At 47.1% G+C, this 14,241-nt stretch overlaps 1 protein-coding gene across 1 annotated transcript in view; it reads left to right on the forward strand.

Annotated features, from left to right (window-relative positions):
• Window positions 1-14,241, forward strand: part of DCC (DCC netrin 1 receptor) — a 611,994-nt gene that overhangs the window by 517,054 nt on the left and 80,699 nt on the right. The window contains exon 15 of the mRNA XM_083151819.1: window positions 1,811-2,005. Coding sequence (XP_083007945.1) covers window positions 1,811-2,005 — 195 coding nt within the window. The remainder of the gene's footprint in view (window positions 1-1,810; window positions 2,006-14,241) is intronic.

Raw genomic sequence — 14,241 nt, forward strand, 5'->3', positions numbered from 1 at the left:
CTGGAGGGCCATTTATTGCTCACCCCTGTTTTAGACCTTACTTTCATGGGACTCATTTGTCACCTTCAGTTACAGTGATTGGTCTTGACGTACATGACGCCAAACCATATTCGCCTACCTTGTAGTTCTCACTTCCGGGAAAAGCAATCTACAAGGAACAATGGGCGGCAGAGCTGGGCCCAGCCCCACTCCACTGCCGTTTTTCACGGGTGCACAGGAGAAACTAAAATTACACAAATTGCATCATATTAGCCCCTGCCACAGACCCGCGAATGCCGGTGATAATCTCTCGATCCTTCCTGCTTCACTAAGGTACGGGATGATAAGCGTGCTCTTGTGGGGTTGCAGGCTCTCTGATGAATCAGGAGTCTCACGCAACTTCTGGGAGAGTAGGAAAGTATGAGCAAAACTGAGCGGTATCCTGTTACGTCTCCTCTAAGGGCTAATTCCAAACTGGATTGGGTACTTATGTATTATCTGGGCTCCCATGTTAAATGCACCCCATTTTTTCATACCACTACTATCCAACTACGCAAGGAGTTGATTTTATATAGTGTGGCGAGCACAGCGAGCCACCGTGCCCAAAGCATGGCGAGCGCAGCGAGCCCCGCGAGGGGACGCGGTCTCATAAGAAAAATGGGAGCCCAGATATTACATAAGTACCCTGGAGTGTAATGCGACTTGCACTGTTCACATCCTGCATGTGGGACATGCAGGATGCTTAGCTGAGCAGAGGGACATGTACCAGGAGGGCATTGGAATTGAGGCAGGAGGTATTGGAAGAATAGTTACGTTTGACCTTCATACCATATAGGACATTGAAGTGGTTTAACCCTTTGAGTACCAGCGCTGCTGTGAGAGATCCTCAAAATATCCCCCCTCCCCCCCCTGTCTTGCAGCCTGCCGGGAGCTCACCTGTGGTCGGAGCCCGGGACCCGCAGAAGATTTATCTGTGGTCCCGGCGCTCCTGGCTCCGAGTCCAGCGTGTAATGAAAACGGACCATCACAAAATGTCTGCCCCCATACCGCAGACAATTTTCTGCTGTATGGGGTGGACATTTTGTTATGGTCCATTTAGATTAGAAGCAGAAGCCAGGAGGGGACGGGGGAGCCAGGACCGCGGCGCAGACCAATCTTCTGCGGGTCCCGGGCTCCTACCACAGGTGAGGTCCTTGCAGTGGCAGCGGCATTACAATAGCCCCGCAGACCCTGGCACCTACACCTATACAGCTCCTCCCTGCCACCGTGGGGTCTGCGGGGCTATTGTTACGCCACTGACTCAAAGGGTTAACGAACCTCTCCCAATTAAGCTAAATATAAATATTAAATCTAAATATAGCCACGGTTGCCAGTGTCAATTTTGCGAGTTACTACAAAGGGTGCGTGGTCACACGGCGTGTGGGACATTGGGCCCCTTTGGGAATTACCGGCCCCCTCCATTTTCCGGATGACCACTTTGCACTTCTATTAATAGCGCGGTAGTGCGACTATGTAACCTATCCTTTTCATTTCTCAAATGACCGTGACAGATGGAAAATCAGCTCCATAATTGCTTTTTTCTGCATCTAGTTACTATGTCGATGTTGCAGTTGGCTGCCCATAAAAATCATATTGTTCTTCCAATCGTGCTACAACACTCCTAAGAAAATCCCTTTTCCAGGCTCGCAACTAGTCAGACGCCTCTGGTTCCTGAGCCTGGACCATCTATTTATAACACAACATTCTGCATCCACGAAATCATCAGAATCGTATCAGGCTGTGGGCTGAGACAGGGGATGGAATATTAATGTTCTCTTTGTTTGACTTGCAGAATCCCAAGTGCCAGACCAGCCCAGCTCTCTTCATGTCAGGCCGCTGACTACCAGCATCATTATGAGCTGGACGCCGCCATTAAATCCCAACATTGTGGTGCGGGGCTATATCATTGGGTACGGCGTCGGAAGCCCCTACGCGGAGACGGTGCGAGTGGACAGCAAGCAGCGTTACTATTCCATCGAGAATTTGGGTAAGTGCTTCTCGTTGTATAATAACAGTATCCATGTTTGTCTGCACGCAGATCTTTAGGTCGAACAGTATATACCCCGATTCAGGCAAGTTGCCTCGCTGCGCTACTGGATGAAAAAGTAAAAAAAAAACTGAAAAAAAAATGGCCGTTGACCATATGTGCGTCAATCATTGTCATGTCAACCATATGAACCTGTCAACCTTTTCTACTTGTTGGCGGTCAGCCTTTTAAATATCGTTCTTTTGGGATATGGTCACTAGGTTGACCTTATTTAGGTTGACATGCAATCGGTTGAACATTAAAGGTCGACACCTAAAATATGTGAACATGGCTAAAGACGACAGGGTTAGGAAGGATTAGGTTGCGAGGGGATGTGTGTAACGAAAACACACCCCCTCGCATTCCTCAACTGCAGGAGAAATCTTCCGACGGTCAGTGGGAACTGACTTTTATTTGCGAGAGCCGGGAGAGAAAGATGGGGCCGGTGGGTGCCACCCGCCCCCGGCACACATCGTCCTGTCTGCGTATCAAATGCTGAATGTTCCCATGGGCCACCCCAGCCCCCCGCTGCCCCCAGCCCACCCCATTCCTTGTGAATGTCTTGGCGACTATGCAAGTTGCGGAAGTCATTCGCAAAAGGGAGCTGCACAAGCGCATAAAATACCATGCGCTTGCTCATAGCCCCAGACATCGGAACGGGGCCAAATTCGCTCCGTTCCGAATGGATCAGAATGAGGCCCTTGATCCCAAAGTCCAGATTGCAGGCTTGTGCATCGTCCTTGGTGTACACAGTAACACATTATTATACAATCCAGTCTGTTTGTTTTCTGTGTACATGTCCTCTTATTAAATGATGGTCACAACTCACAATTAGCCTTGCCAAGTTACCTTCAGTGCATTTAAATTGCAATTTTACCTATATTGTTTTTTATTGTTTTTTTTTTTTATCTCTCTTCTGCTATGCGGGAGGAGTATGAAAATATGTGCACTTAATCACGACCATAAAATATCTGCTCATCGTACGGCTAATTCTTACCGTGCTGAAACCAGCCCACCGCCACTCCACACGGACCCCCGCCGCCCCGCACTGACCCCCCCTCACCTGTGTTCGGGCAGAACTGTGCTGCCCAGACCTGTGACCTCCTCCTCCCTGCACTATGATCCTCTTCCGGGTGCAGGGAGGAGGAGAGCCCGGTGCAGCAGCAGCGCCGGGTAAGGGAGGGAGGAGCCGATGGGACCCGCTGACTCACCACAATGGACAGCTCTTAACGCTAGGGCTGTCCTTTGCCATAATTATCGCATATGTTAGAGCGAAGGGGGGCGGAGCTGGGGTGCGGATGTTCGAACATCCCGCCGCAAAACTGCAACATATACTGAATCATGCCCCATGTTCCATCTGCCCCAGTGCAGCGCAGAATGCTTTTGCCCAGCTTCTTGCTTGTTTTGCTTTACTTATAAACATGAATAAGGCCTATTGCGTGGCATCTAGAGGTCGTAAATGGTTCCCGGAGGTGCTGCTGGAAAACCTCTGCTCATGTTTTGCTCTACAGTTCCAAGAAAATAAAGTTTGAAAGAATTGGGTTATATTTCTCCTTTTCGCAAGAGTCCCAGAGATTTGTGAATATTGCCATTGGAACCCACCAGATAGCTGCAATACAGCGCTCCACAGTCCCTCACATACAGCTTTATAGATCTTCAAGGCAAAAGTCAGAACATTTTGCTGAGAGTTCTTTTTTCGGAGCCTGAGTTCAAAAGGTTCTACACAGAATCGCTGTTGTCCATCACCTAGGTGATAAAAGAAAACAATGGCTTCTTTATCATTGTGCGTTCCTACATTGCAGGCTGAATTTCTTCGCGGCACGGGTGCAATAAAGCAAAGCTGACACACCGTACCTGCTGGACAGGACGGAGACTTCCACTGTAACCCCCTAATTCTTTATTATAGCTGCCTGTCGTGGGCTGGAGCTCCGTTCAGAACCTTGTGTGTTAACAGGGGCCGCGGAGAGAAGACGACAACAGTTCTAAGTCTGCCCGCATAATGATAATTTTATTAGATGAGTTTCTGTTGGCATTTGGCAGAGGAGCAGTAGATGTCCTCGTACTACTGGCGGGTCATTATCAATGTGATGAGTTTTCAAGAGGCATAAAGAAAAAGAAAGATGTTATCTCTTATCTATCAGTCCTCGTGTTCCATTCGGCAGGTTGTATTGGTTTATAATGGGCATATATATCAGTATTAAGAGATGCATTTCAGATCCTGCCGAAGTTTCTTCCCAAACTTTGTCTTATATTACTTACATCGCTCTTAGACAAGTTTTCAGGTTCTTTCACGTGAAACGGGAACACGGGCTATGTGTGTACGGATCATGTATATCTAATACTCTTAACAAAATAGACGCATGCACACACAAACCCCCCCCCCCCCACTGCCGATTCTTCAGATGTGCCCAGCTTAAAACCACCCCCAAGATGTAAGGTGCGCGCACTTGCAGTGTGAGAAACTCTGCGCGCTAACCAACTCTAAGTCTGACAGAAATGATGGAAACGTATCTAGGTGACAAAAGAGATCTATTTTAGCATACAATAGAAGTATTCATTCTTCCTATGATATCTCCGATGCCTAATACTCAGCTCTCAGTGGCCCAGGTCTTAACAAAATGTTAGAAATTCAGAACAAGGCCAAGATTCCTCTGATATCCCCCTTATACAGTACAATGACCTTAAATCACAATGAAACACTGAATAAAAGGATTGCAGTCATCTTCCTCTCTATCGCTTGCCTGTGTCTGAGTCCTCAGAGCTTGGATAAAAAATGAGCCGGTCTTTTATTTATCGCCGAGGGCGAGGAAGGGTGAGCTTCTTGCATTTATTCTGTTTCAGCAATATTGTACTTTCTGAATGTGCATTTAGGAATGTAGGAAAATATTTTAGAAACCTCTTTCATGATTTACCTGCTTTATTCAGCTTAGGCACATACATTATATAAATACAGCATAGGGCTGACAAAAAGAGGCTTTACAGACTGCCACCCGCATTTCCAGAATGGTCAGGAACCCCTTCTGATGGCGCTGCCGTCCTCTGCGATAGTGGTGGGGTTGAAAAGAGAGAACAATTTGCAGTGCAGGCGCAGTGAAAGAGGCCCCAACGGGGGTGTTTCCTCTGTACCCCTGTGGGCCAGTCCAACCAGGGCCGCCAATAGGGGAGTGCTGTGGGTACAGCTGTCCTGGTCCCCGGCCTCTGGAAGGGCACGGGCAGCTCATTTTGCCCACCGCAACCCCCCTGGCTGCCTCCGCTGTGCTGCGTTCAGTGTGCTGAACAAAGCAAGTCCCGGAGTGCAGACTTATTCAACCCAGGACGCCAGTGGCCAATTAAAATGCTGCACCGGCTTTTGAGCCAATCAGAGCTTGCGTACCGGCAGCCGGTATGTGGACTCTGATTGGGTGCTGCATTTTAATTGGTCGCTGGCATATTGAGTTGAAGAAGCCTGCACTCCGGGACGTCCAGGCTGCAGCTCAGCAGAAGAGGAGATGGGAGCAGGAGCTGGGTTACGATAAGTCAAGTGAAGAGGGGGGGGGGCGGACTGGAAATTAGTCCCGGGCCCGAAAATTCCTGAAGGCAGCCCTGAGTCCAACCCTGGAGCTCACACAGATTGTACATCACTGCTAGGGGTGGGCATCAGAGTGCTCACAATAGATTGTTATCATCGATGACAAAACTGTGAGTGGCTATCGATGGAGACCATCAATGAAATGAGACCATCGATAGTGCCCTTGCCTATCGATGCTCATCCCAATTTCGGTCTGGGGACGGGACTTCACAGGTGTCGATCAAATTATCCCAACCCGTGAAATTCAATGAATGAGGCAGAGTGCGGAGTGGGAGGGGTGCCACTGAGAGTTGTGCTGTTCCTTAGCATTGCGGTGTCATTGACTGTGAAAGAGACATCAGGAAGCTGTTTGGGCAGTGATAGGTGGAACCAAGTCAGTGGGTTTTTTCTATATTTAACTTTAAATGCCTTTGAGACATCCATGAGCAGATGGCTGAATGACAGTTTAAGATGATGGCTAATAAAGTAGGGAATCTCATTAATGCATATGAAACCGCGGTATTTAAATCAGGCAACGTTTTGGGGAAAGAGTGCAGAATTATTTTCCGCACCTCCGTACTCTGCTATTTATAATGTTGTCTATAGAAATGAAGGTAAAAATGCGTTTGACAAGGTTTTTTTTTTTTTACATTGTATTTCAGCTTGGATAATTTCCCCTATTGAGCCCCACCGGTTGCTGTTTCAGTTCTTAATTATCAGGGTTCCAAATTCTAACCAAAAATACTGTATATGCAGTAGTATCAAAACTCACACTATAGTTCATACTGGCAGCAGGCGTAGCCAGAGATCATAATTCTGAGCAGTCCTACTGGACCTATAGCGTCTGTCAGGGGAACACAGTGACCATGTAACCCCCTGGCAATTAGTATATAACCCCCTGACCACCACAGTTCAAAATTCAAATAGGGGAGGCCCAGCAACTGCCATTCCAAACTGAGCAGTGGGTGTTCTCCCTATTAGAATTTTTAACTGTGCTGCTCCACCACTGGATCCACCACTGGTAACGAGTGTTAACAAGAATATCACTCGTAATATGGGCCCCTTAGGGACACTTTTAAATAAACCCACTGAGCTATGAATGCTGATCATTACTGCATCACCAGAACAGAAGCACAGTAGTCGTATATGAATATTTATGCAATTAGTGTCATGTTCAGTACACATTACTATATCCGAGGAGGTATAGTACAACGCGTCGCCCTGTGTGTTCTTATGAAACATGTATTGGACTAAACACTCATAATGCAAGCAGGCTAGAGCGGATCGGATAATTACTGTAGGTTTAATGCAAATGATGACATAATAGATTATTGTTAATATATTATGTAATACATGCGTACTGTATACTGGCCCTTATTCAGATCCCTTCGCTCGGGCGCGCGCAGGGACCAAAGCGACTATACCAAACCCCGCATAGTGAATGGGTCGCCCGCGTAGCCCATTCACACGCCGAATTTGTCCGCTCGGGATGCCAACGATATTTTATGCGAACATCCATTCGCATGCCTGATGAAACTCAGGGCGTGCGCATATGGTAATGACCCTGATCAGGCCGCAACGCCCCTCTCCACCCCCTGATCGGAAGGTCAAGAGCGAGCACTCGGCGACCAGACTTCTCGCCGAGTTTGCACGCTCCCTGCGTACAGACATGCGCAGAAATGGTTCTGCGCACGCATAATCGCACAACATTGGAACACTGGCCAAATTTGCTTCCGAAGCGACGCAATCTGGATAAGGGTCGCTCGGTATATACAGTATAGAGTTGATATGGTTATTTGTTGAAAATATAGCTTGAAAGGAAGGGAACGTATAACATATAGGCTGCTCTAGTGTAAAATAAGATGTAGCCGTAGGCTACAGTAATCCCCGTATGACTGAATGGGGAGTTGGTCCTAATTCCTGGGAGGGCTCGGGACGAATACGAATGTGGGAAATCGAAAACAATACAGATATTTTTTCTTTTTTATGATCCAAATCTATTATCCAACGAGTAACAAAGAATAAGGCGGCCGGTGAATCATGAAAATCTCATTGTTATTCCAGATGTGCCATGGTCAGGTATTGATGGTTACACAGTGTGTGTGCGGATCACCTGCGCCGTTGTATGGAAAATGACTCATGTTTAATACCAACTTCATAGATCTCACTGCTGTGTATAGATACCAGCTGTGTGCTGTCCTATAAGTCTATTCCAATCAATGTAACTGTGGGGTCATCATGCTCAGTGCTGTTCTGATCTGTTTGGGTGGGATCTGACCTCATTGGCTGCCCCCTACCTCCTAAAATTGCAACCTTAACCCTACTCAGCAATTGCAGGGATCAGGGCATTCATTTGTGTTCTATAGGGCAACCTTTCGGGTATATTTCTAATAAAAAAAAAATGTTTTTAACAAATAACTAGTGCATCATTTGAATTATCTGTCATTTTAATGTTGTCTCGTTCGGAGCAGTAGAACGCAACCCAGAGCCCTCTGAAATGGGTAACTTATTTTTCGTTAAGCCTGTACTTCACTAAAGTACAATAAAGAATACAAGATGGGGCTGATTCGATCTGACGGAGACGAATTTAGCTTCGTTCTGAATACAGCAACCGCAGAACGAAACGGCTTCGGCGAGTTACACACTCGCAAGCCGTTCGTTTGTGGGGAGGGAGGGTCGAGCGGAAACACGGCTGGACCATGATAACGTCCAGAATTTTATGGAAGTCCCCATATAAACATTGGGCATTCCCATGGGACCGCAGGTGGGCTGATGCTTGCCGGGGGGGAGGGCAACTGACATCACAGGATGTTGAGGTTGACTTTTATTTCCGAAGGCTGGAGAAATTATTCGATGGTCACACCTCGTCGCATGGTACTTTGTAGATTCTTCTGCAGGTGGGGGGGGGGGCATTCTGTGGGGCGGCGTTTCACCACTCGGTAAGCAGCGATCTTTGCTGCTTACCGCATCAACCGGAATTAGTCCCTATAACAACAATCTCCTCTGGAAATTAGGGTCGAATGCACTGCATTGCAAGTCCGGCAGGTGTCCTGGGTCCCGGCCAAACTTCGAGGTGTTTTAAAGGGCAATCATTTACAAGGCAAAACTGCCCTTTTAAAAAAAAAAAAACTCTGAGTTTGTCCAGCGTCGGCTCGACCCCGGATTCGCACTGCATTACATCTGGCCCTTGGTGTTTGAATGCTGTACCTGTATTTCTGTAGATCTTTAATACCAGCGAATATTTTTTCCCCAAAGATAATTTATCAAACTCCAATGATTAGCCTCTCAGTGCGCTTTCAGTCTCGGAAATATTTTTCATTGCAGGTAATGTATTCTGTGGCTGCGCGCTACTGAAAGCAAGTCATACATCTCCAGCAATTTAACAGCAAGGCAAAAACAATATGTATTAGCGAGAAACACCCACAAGATCGGTTTATGTATTAAGTGGCCTATTATCAATGAATGCGCATTATAGTGAGCTAATGGATTTAAAGTTGTTTATATAATGCCAACCGTCATCTGAATTACACAATGCAGGAAAGCATCTAAGGGCGTGTTAGCAAGGCTGCAATTTTTGCAGATGGACAAAACTTCCGCCTCCACCACGCTTCTCCAGACGCACGTGCACGCGGATGTAGAAGATACCCTATTCACAGCAAGCAAGTCGTATTTACTGCAACTCATTTGTAAGATGAAGATGGGCACATAGGCTTTTCTGTTATATCCAGAGTTCTGCCAGGGGTGTAACTAACTATTTAGCGCCCCCCCCGCCGCAGGTGGGGGGCGCCCCCCGCCGCACCTAACCTGCCCCCCCTTCTTACCCGCGGTCTGCGTCTCACCCGGCTCTCTGTCGGGACCTTCCTGACATCACGGTCCCGGCCGGCTCCTGCTGCTACAATGAAAACGGACTCTTAGAAAATGGCTGCCCCCATACTGCAGACAGAAAACTGTCTGCAGTATGGGGGCAGCCATTTTCTAATTGTCAGTTTTCATTGCAGCAGGAGCCGGCCGGGACCGTGACGTCAGGAAGGTCGCGACAGAGAGCTGGGCGAGATGCAGACTGCGGGTAACTATAGCCCCGCAGCCCCCCCGGTGGCGCCCCCAATTTCTCTGCGCCCCCCCGCCACCGCGGGGGCTGCGGAGCTATAGTTACGCCACTGAGTTCTGCGGTAAATTTAATTAAATAGTCTGTATCCAATGATATCATCAGAAAAAAGCAGAAAAAATTGTGTAGTCTGGTGGGAGGTGACAGGAAGCTACTTTATATAGTGGAAAGAGCAGGGTCCCCCAGCAGTACAGAGTATAGGAATAATACTGGTGGTATGAACACATCTAGAAAGGGCTATAGATATGAGAGACAGGAAATAAAGTTTGCTAAGTTTTCCCTTAACCACAGAGAGTGATGTTAATTATATATGATGTTTACCGTACACAGGCTTTGGTACTATTATTATTATTTTATTTATAAGGCGCCACAAGTGTTTCGCAGCGCCGTACAAAGGAACAGGACAGGGAGAAAAAACTTTGCATAACATTGATTAAATAACAAAAATAGAGTACAAATAAAGAGCACCCCACAGTTCAATATACATTACAGCTTAAATATACTGTAAGTAGTGAGGACTCAATTAACATACAACTAGAGGCTTGAGGCCAATGATGGAGATGAGTATGCGGACGAAGATGGTCACAGAGGCCCTTATTCTGGTTGGTGCGGTAATGTCCGCGTGCGGTCGGTCCGCCGATGTTTTGTGTCTGCGCATGTGCAGAGGCGTCTCTGCGCATGTGCAAGCGGGGCGTACGGCAAAATCCCGCATGAAATGTGAACACTCCGAACAGGGGGTGGAGAGGGGCGTGAAGGGCTATTTGGGCTCATTACCATATGTTTACACCCCGCGTTTCATGGGCGTTCCCGTGCAAACGCTGGGCGTACGTATGGTAATGCGGCCGTGACGCACGTGTGGGGGGCGGACATATGCCATTGCCGGATGTCAGCTGCCCGCCCAGATCCCTGCTTTTGCACGGAAAAATGTCCGTGTGGTCTGAGGTTGCGGAAGCTGGTGGAGCACTCGGTCCTGCAACCATCGAATGATGGGGGAGGTTCCCTGAGATGTAGGAGGCGTATTTTATGAAAAATACACGTGCGGTCCGTTCGGCCAGCTTCTTACCGCGTAAGGACGGAGTTGGCGATCCATATGGAAGGCGGGGTTTCGCACGCATGGTCCTGGCCGCATATTCGGATCCGGCCGCACCGATCAGAATAAGGCCCAGAGTGTTTGAGTATAGGAGAGCTGTGAGTGACATGTGAAGAGAAGTGGGCTTTGACAACAGGAGGGAAGAGGGCCCTGCTCAGAGGAGCTTACAATCTAGTAGGAAGGGGAGACAGACAGATTGCAAGAGGTGCAAGCAAGTGGGTGGTGGCTAGATATCAGGATGTAAACAGGCAGGGGCTCGGAGAACCAGCTAGTTGTGCAGTTTATGCTAGGCGTAATACAGTGCAGAAAATTGGTCCCTTTTAAAGCTCATGTTGAGTACAAGAGGAATATACTTGTAGTCTCAGCCCTGAACGCTAGACTCATTGATGAAAGTATGTACCACTTACACCAAAAACAAACGAGTAATTTGTACCGTGATTGCTTCAGTACAATTTCTCCAATTCATTATTGCATTTAACTAAACAGCACATTTTACCAACGTAAGTAAGGACAATTATATTATAACTAAACAAATGCACCAAGCCGCTGCGCCATCATGAATATGAATGTTCTCTAGAAACACTTCACATCAAGTTCTTTCAGTTTATTCATTCATTTGGCAATGATCCTAATGATATTCACAATGACCTAATCAATTATTCAGTAATCTCCCAGGAAGGTCTTCGCAATTATACCACTTCAGATCTGGCGAGAGCATCCGTTGCAATGCATCATGGGGGTTCTTGGTTCTGGAGGGATTAATAGTAATTATTGCAACAAAGCACAACTGAGAAAGGATAAGGGTCATTATCACGGGTTATGAACCAGAAAATCAGGATTAAAATGCACATTTCTGTGACCTACGCAGAGTCATTGGTCCATTCGCTGTGCTCCTTCACTACTCCCGATGTCCAGGTGTTGTGCAACATTTTCCTGTGTGTCCCAATACGTAGGATCACGCACTATTAAAATTATATAGACACAATCATTATCAATTCTATTGTTGCAGTTGGGTCAGTTTGGGCATATATTAAATTAGTGATTCCTTAACAGTCCAGGTTTTTAGGACATCCTCACATGGGGCCTTATTCTAGTTCACTCTTTCTGACAAAATCCTTCTTGGACAAAACCATGTGCACTGCAGGTGGGTCAGATGTTACTTGGGTAGAGAGAATTCGATTTGGGTGGGGTTTTACTTCAAAGTGAGATCTATATTGCAGTGTAAAAATAAAGCAGCCAGTATTTACCCTGCACAGAAACAAAATAACTCACCCAAATCTAATTCTCTCTGCACATGTTACATCTGCCCCCCCCCCCCCCTGCAGTGCACATGGTTTTGTCCATCTAAGAAGGATTTTGTCAGAAAGAGTGAACTAGAATAAGGCCCTAAATCATAGATGACTTAATTAGTTCATCAGCCCATTTGCATATAACATCTGTGCACAAGCATGGATATTTTTACAACCTGGACTGTTGAGGTGTCTTGAGGAATTCGGTATGAAATCCCGGCGGTCGGAATCCTGGCGGTCGAAATACCGACGCCGTAATTCCGGCCGACGAAATACCGACAAGGGGGGGGGAATGGATCCCCCCCCCCTCCCCCCTTGCAGGCCCGGTGCCTCACTACGCTTAGCACACTATTTTATTCTCCCTCTATGGGTGTTGTGGACACCCATAGATGGAGAAATTGCTGGCATTGCGATGGTCGGGATTCCGGCGTCGGTATTTCGACCGCCGGGATTCCGACCACCAGGATTTTTACTCCATCCGGTCTTGAGAAAGCCTTTTTTAAGGTATATCACTTTTTCATATTCTTATGAACAGTTGGGAGGCTTCCCCCCTCCCCAGCCGGTATAGTAGACAAGTTTTGTGGGTACTGATGCACGCAGGTGCCCTCCCCTGCCCCACATACCCCCTACACCCAGCCACTTTCGGGCTAAGAGGGGGATATGTTGCAACTGGTGCAGAATTGCGTCAGCGTAGTCCCGCCCTTGCTTTACGGTGCAGGTAATCTAGGCATTGACAATGCCTAGATGATTACGCAATTGAGTGTAGCCCCGCACCGCCAACCGTGTAAGATGCCGCGCCTCCCATCAAGAAACTCATGTCGACATTTTGACTGTCGACCTAATGCTTGTCTTAACCTTCTGACCCTGTCAACCTTTCCCAAGTCGACCTATTTCAGGTGTCAACCTAATGCATGTCTACCTTCAGTGGTCGATCCGATGCATGTCGACCTAAATTGGGTCGAACAAATGACCCAGACCCTTCCCGGAGGGGGCAGCCAAAATGTCAGTAAGTACAAAGTAGTCCCACAGTCATGTAGATCAATGAGCCACTCTGCTGAACTATATAAAAGCTCAGCAGGGTAACATAAATTTATATATATATATATATATATATATATATATATATATATTTGATTTGAAATCATAATTATTTAAAGAGTAATCAATTTATAGGTACAGTAGCTGAAAAATAACAATATCCAGTATTTGCCATATATTCATATATATACTATGAATCTCAGTAACTACTATAGATGGGGAGATGGGGATGAAGGATAGAAATCTCTGCCTCAATATAAAAGATATCATAAACTACAAACTATACTACTTATTACTAAATAACAGACACCAGCGGTGGTGGGATATAACCAGGATAATAAATCATGCATACATAGTAGCTGCTTATTGCAACATTTTTAGCAACAAACAGCATCTATTTCTAGCATTTGTATTTATAGTGTTTATATTGCTGCATTGCAGCCGGAACACCAGGAAATACTATTACATTCTGAACACTGGTGAATATGAACTAAGAACAGCAACGTAACTGTAGTATTAGTGCCTTATCCTACACACGGTGAGTCTTATTCTGGTTAATTTGCTCAGATGCGAAATCGCAACAGGGTCCGATGTTTTGCATATGCGTAGGCGCAGCGGCGTTTCTGCGCATGTGTATGCGCTGGGTGCGTGCGAACTTGGCGAGAAGTCTGGTCGCCAAGTGCATGCTCCCAGCCTTGTGAGCGGGGGGTGGAGAGGGACGTGGGGTGCTTGGCTGGGGCATTAGCATATGTGTACGTCCTGCGTATCATGGGCGTTCCGATGAAAACGCTGGGCGGCAATATACTAATGTGGTCGGGACTCACGTGTAGGGGTCGGACAGCTGACATAGCCGGATATCAGCTGCCCACCTAATTCCCTGCATTTCTTCGCTCATATGTACGAGTAGTCTGGGCCACCCTTACATATGCGTGCGCCTTCGTCATCATTCGATGGTCGGCGACTATCCAATGATGGGGGAGGTTCCCACTGGCATGCGAATGGATGTTCATGTAAAACATCCGTTTGCAAGCCTTGCTATCGAAATCGGTGTGCGAATCGGTGGCGCGGGCTAACCATTCGCAAGGCAGGGTTTGGGTCATGCACAAGGGTGCGTGCACGCGTCCGAGT

Source organism: Crinia signifera, chromosome 1 (assembly GCF_055691185.1).
Source record: "Crinia signifera chromosome 1, ASM5569118v1, whole genome shotgun sequence".
NCBI classification, from domain to species: domain Eukaryota; kingdom Metazoa; phylum Chordata; class Amphibia; order Anura; family Myobatrachidae; genus Crinia; species Crinia signifera.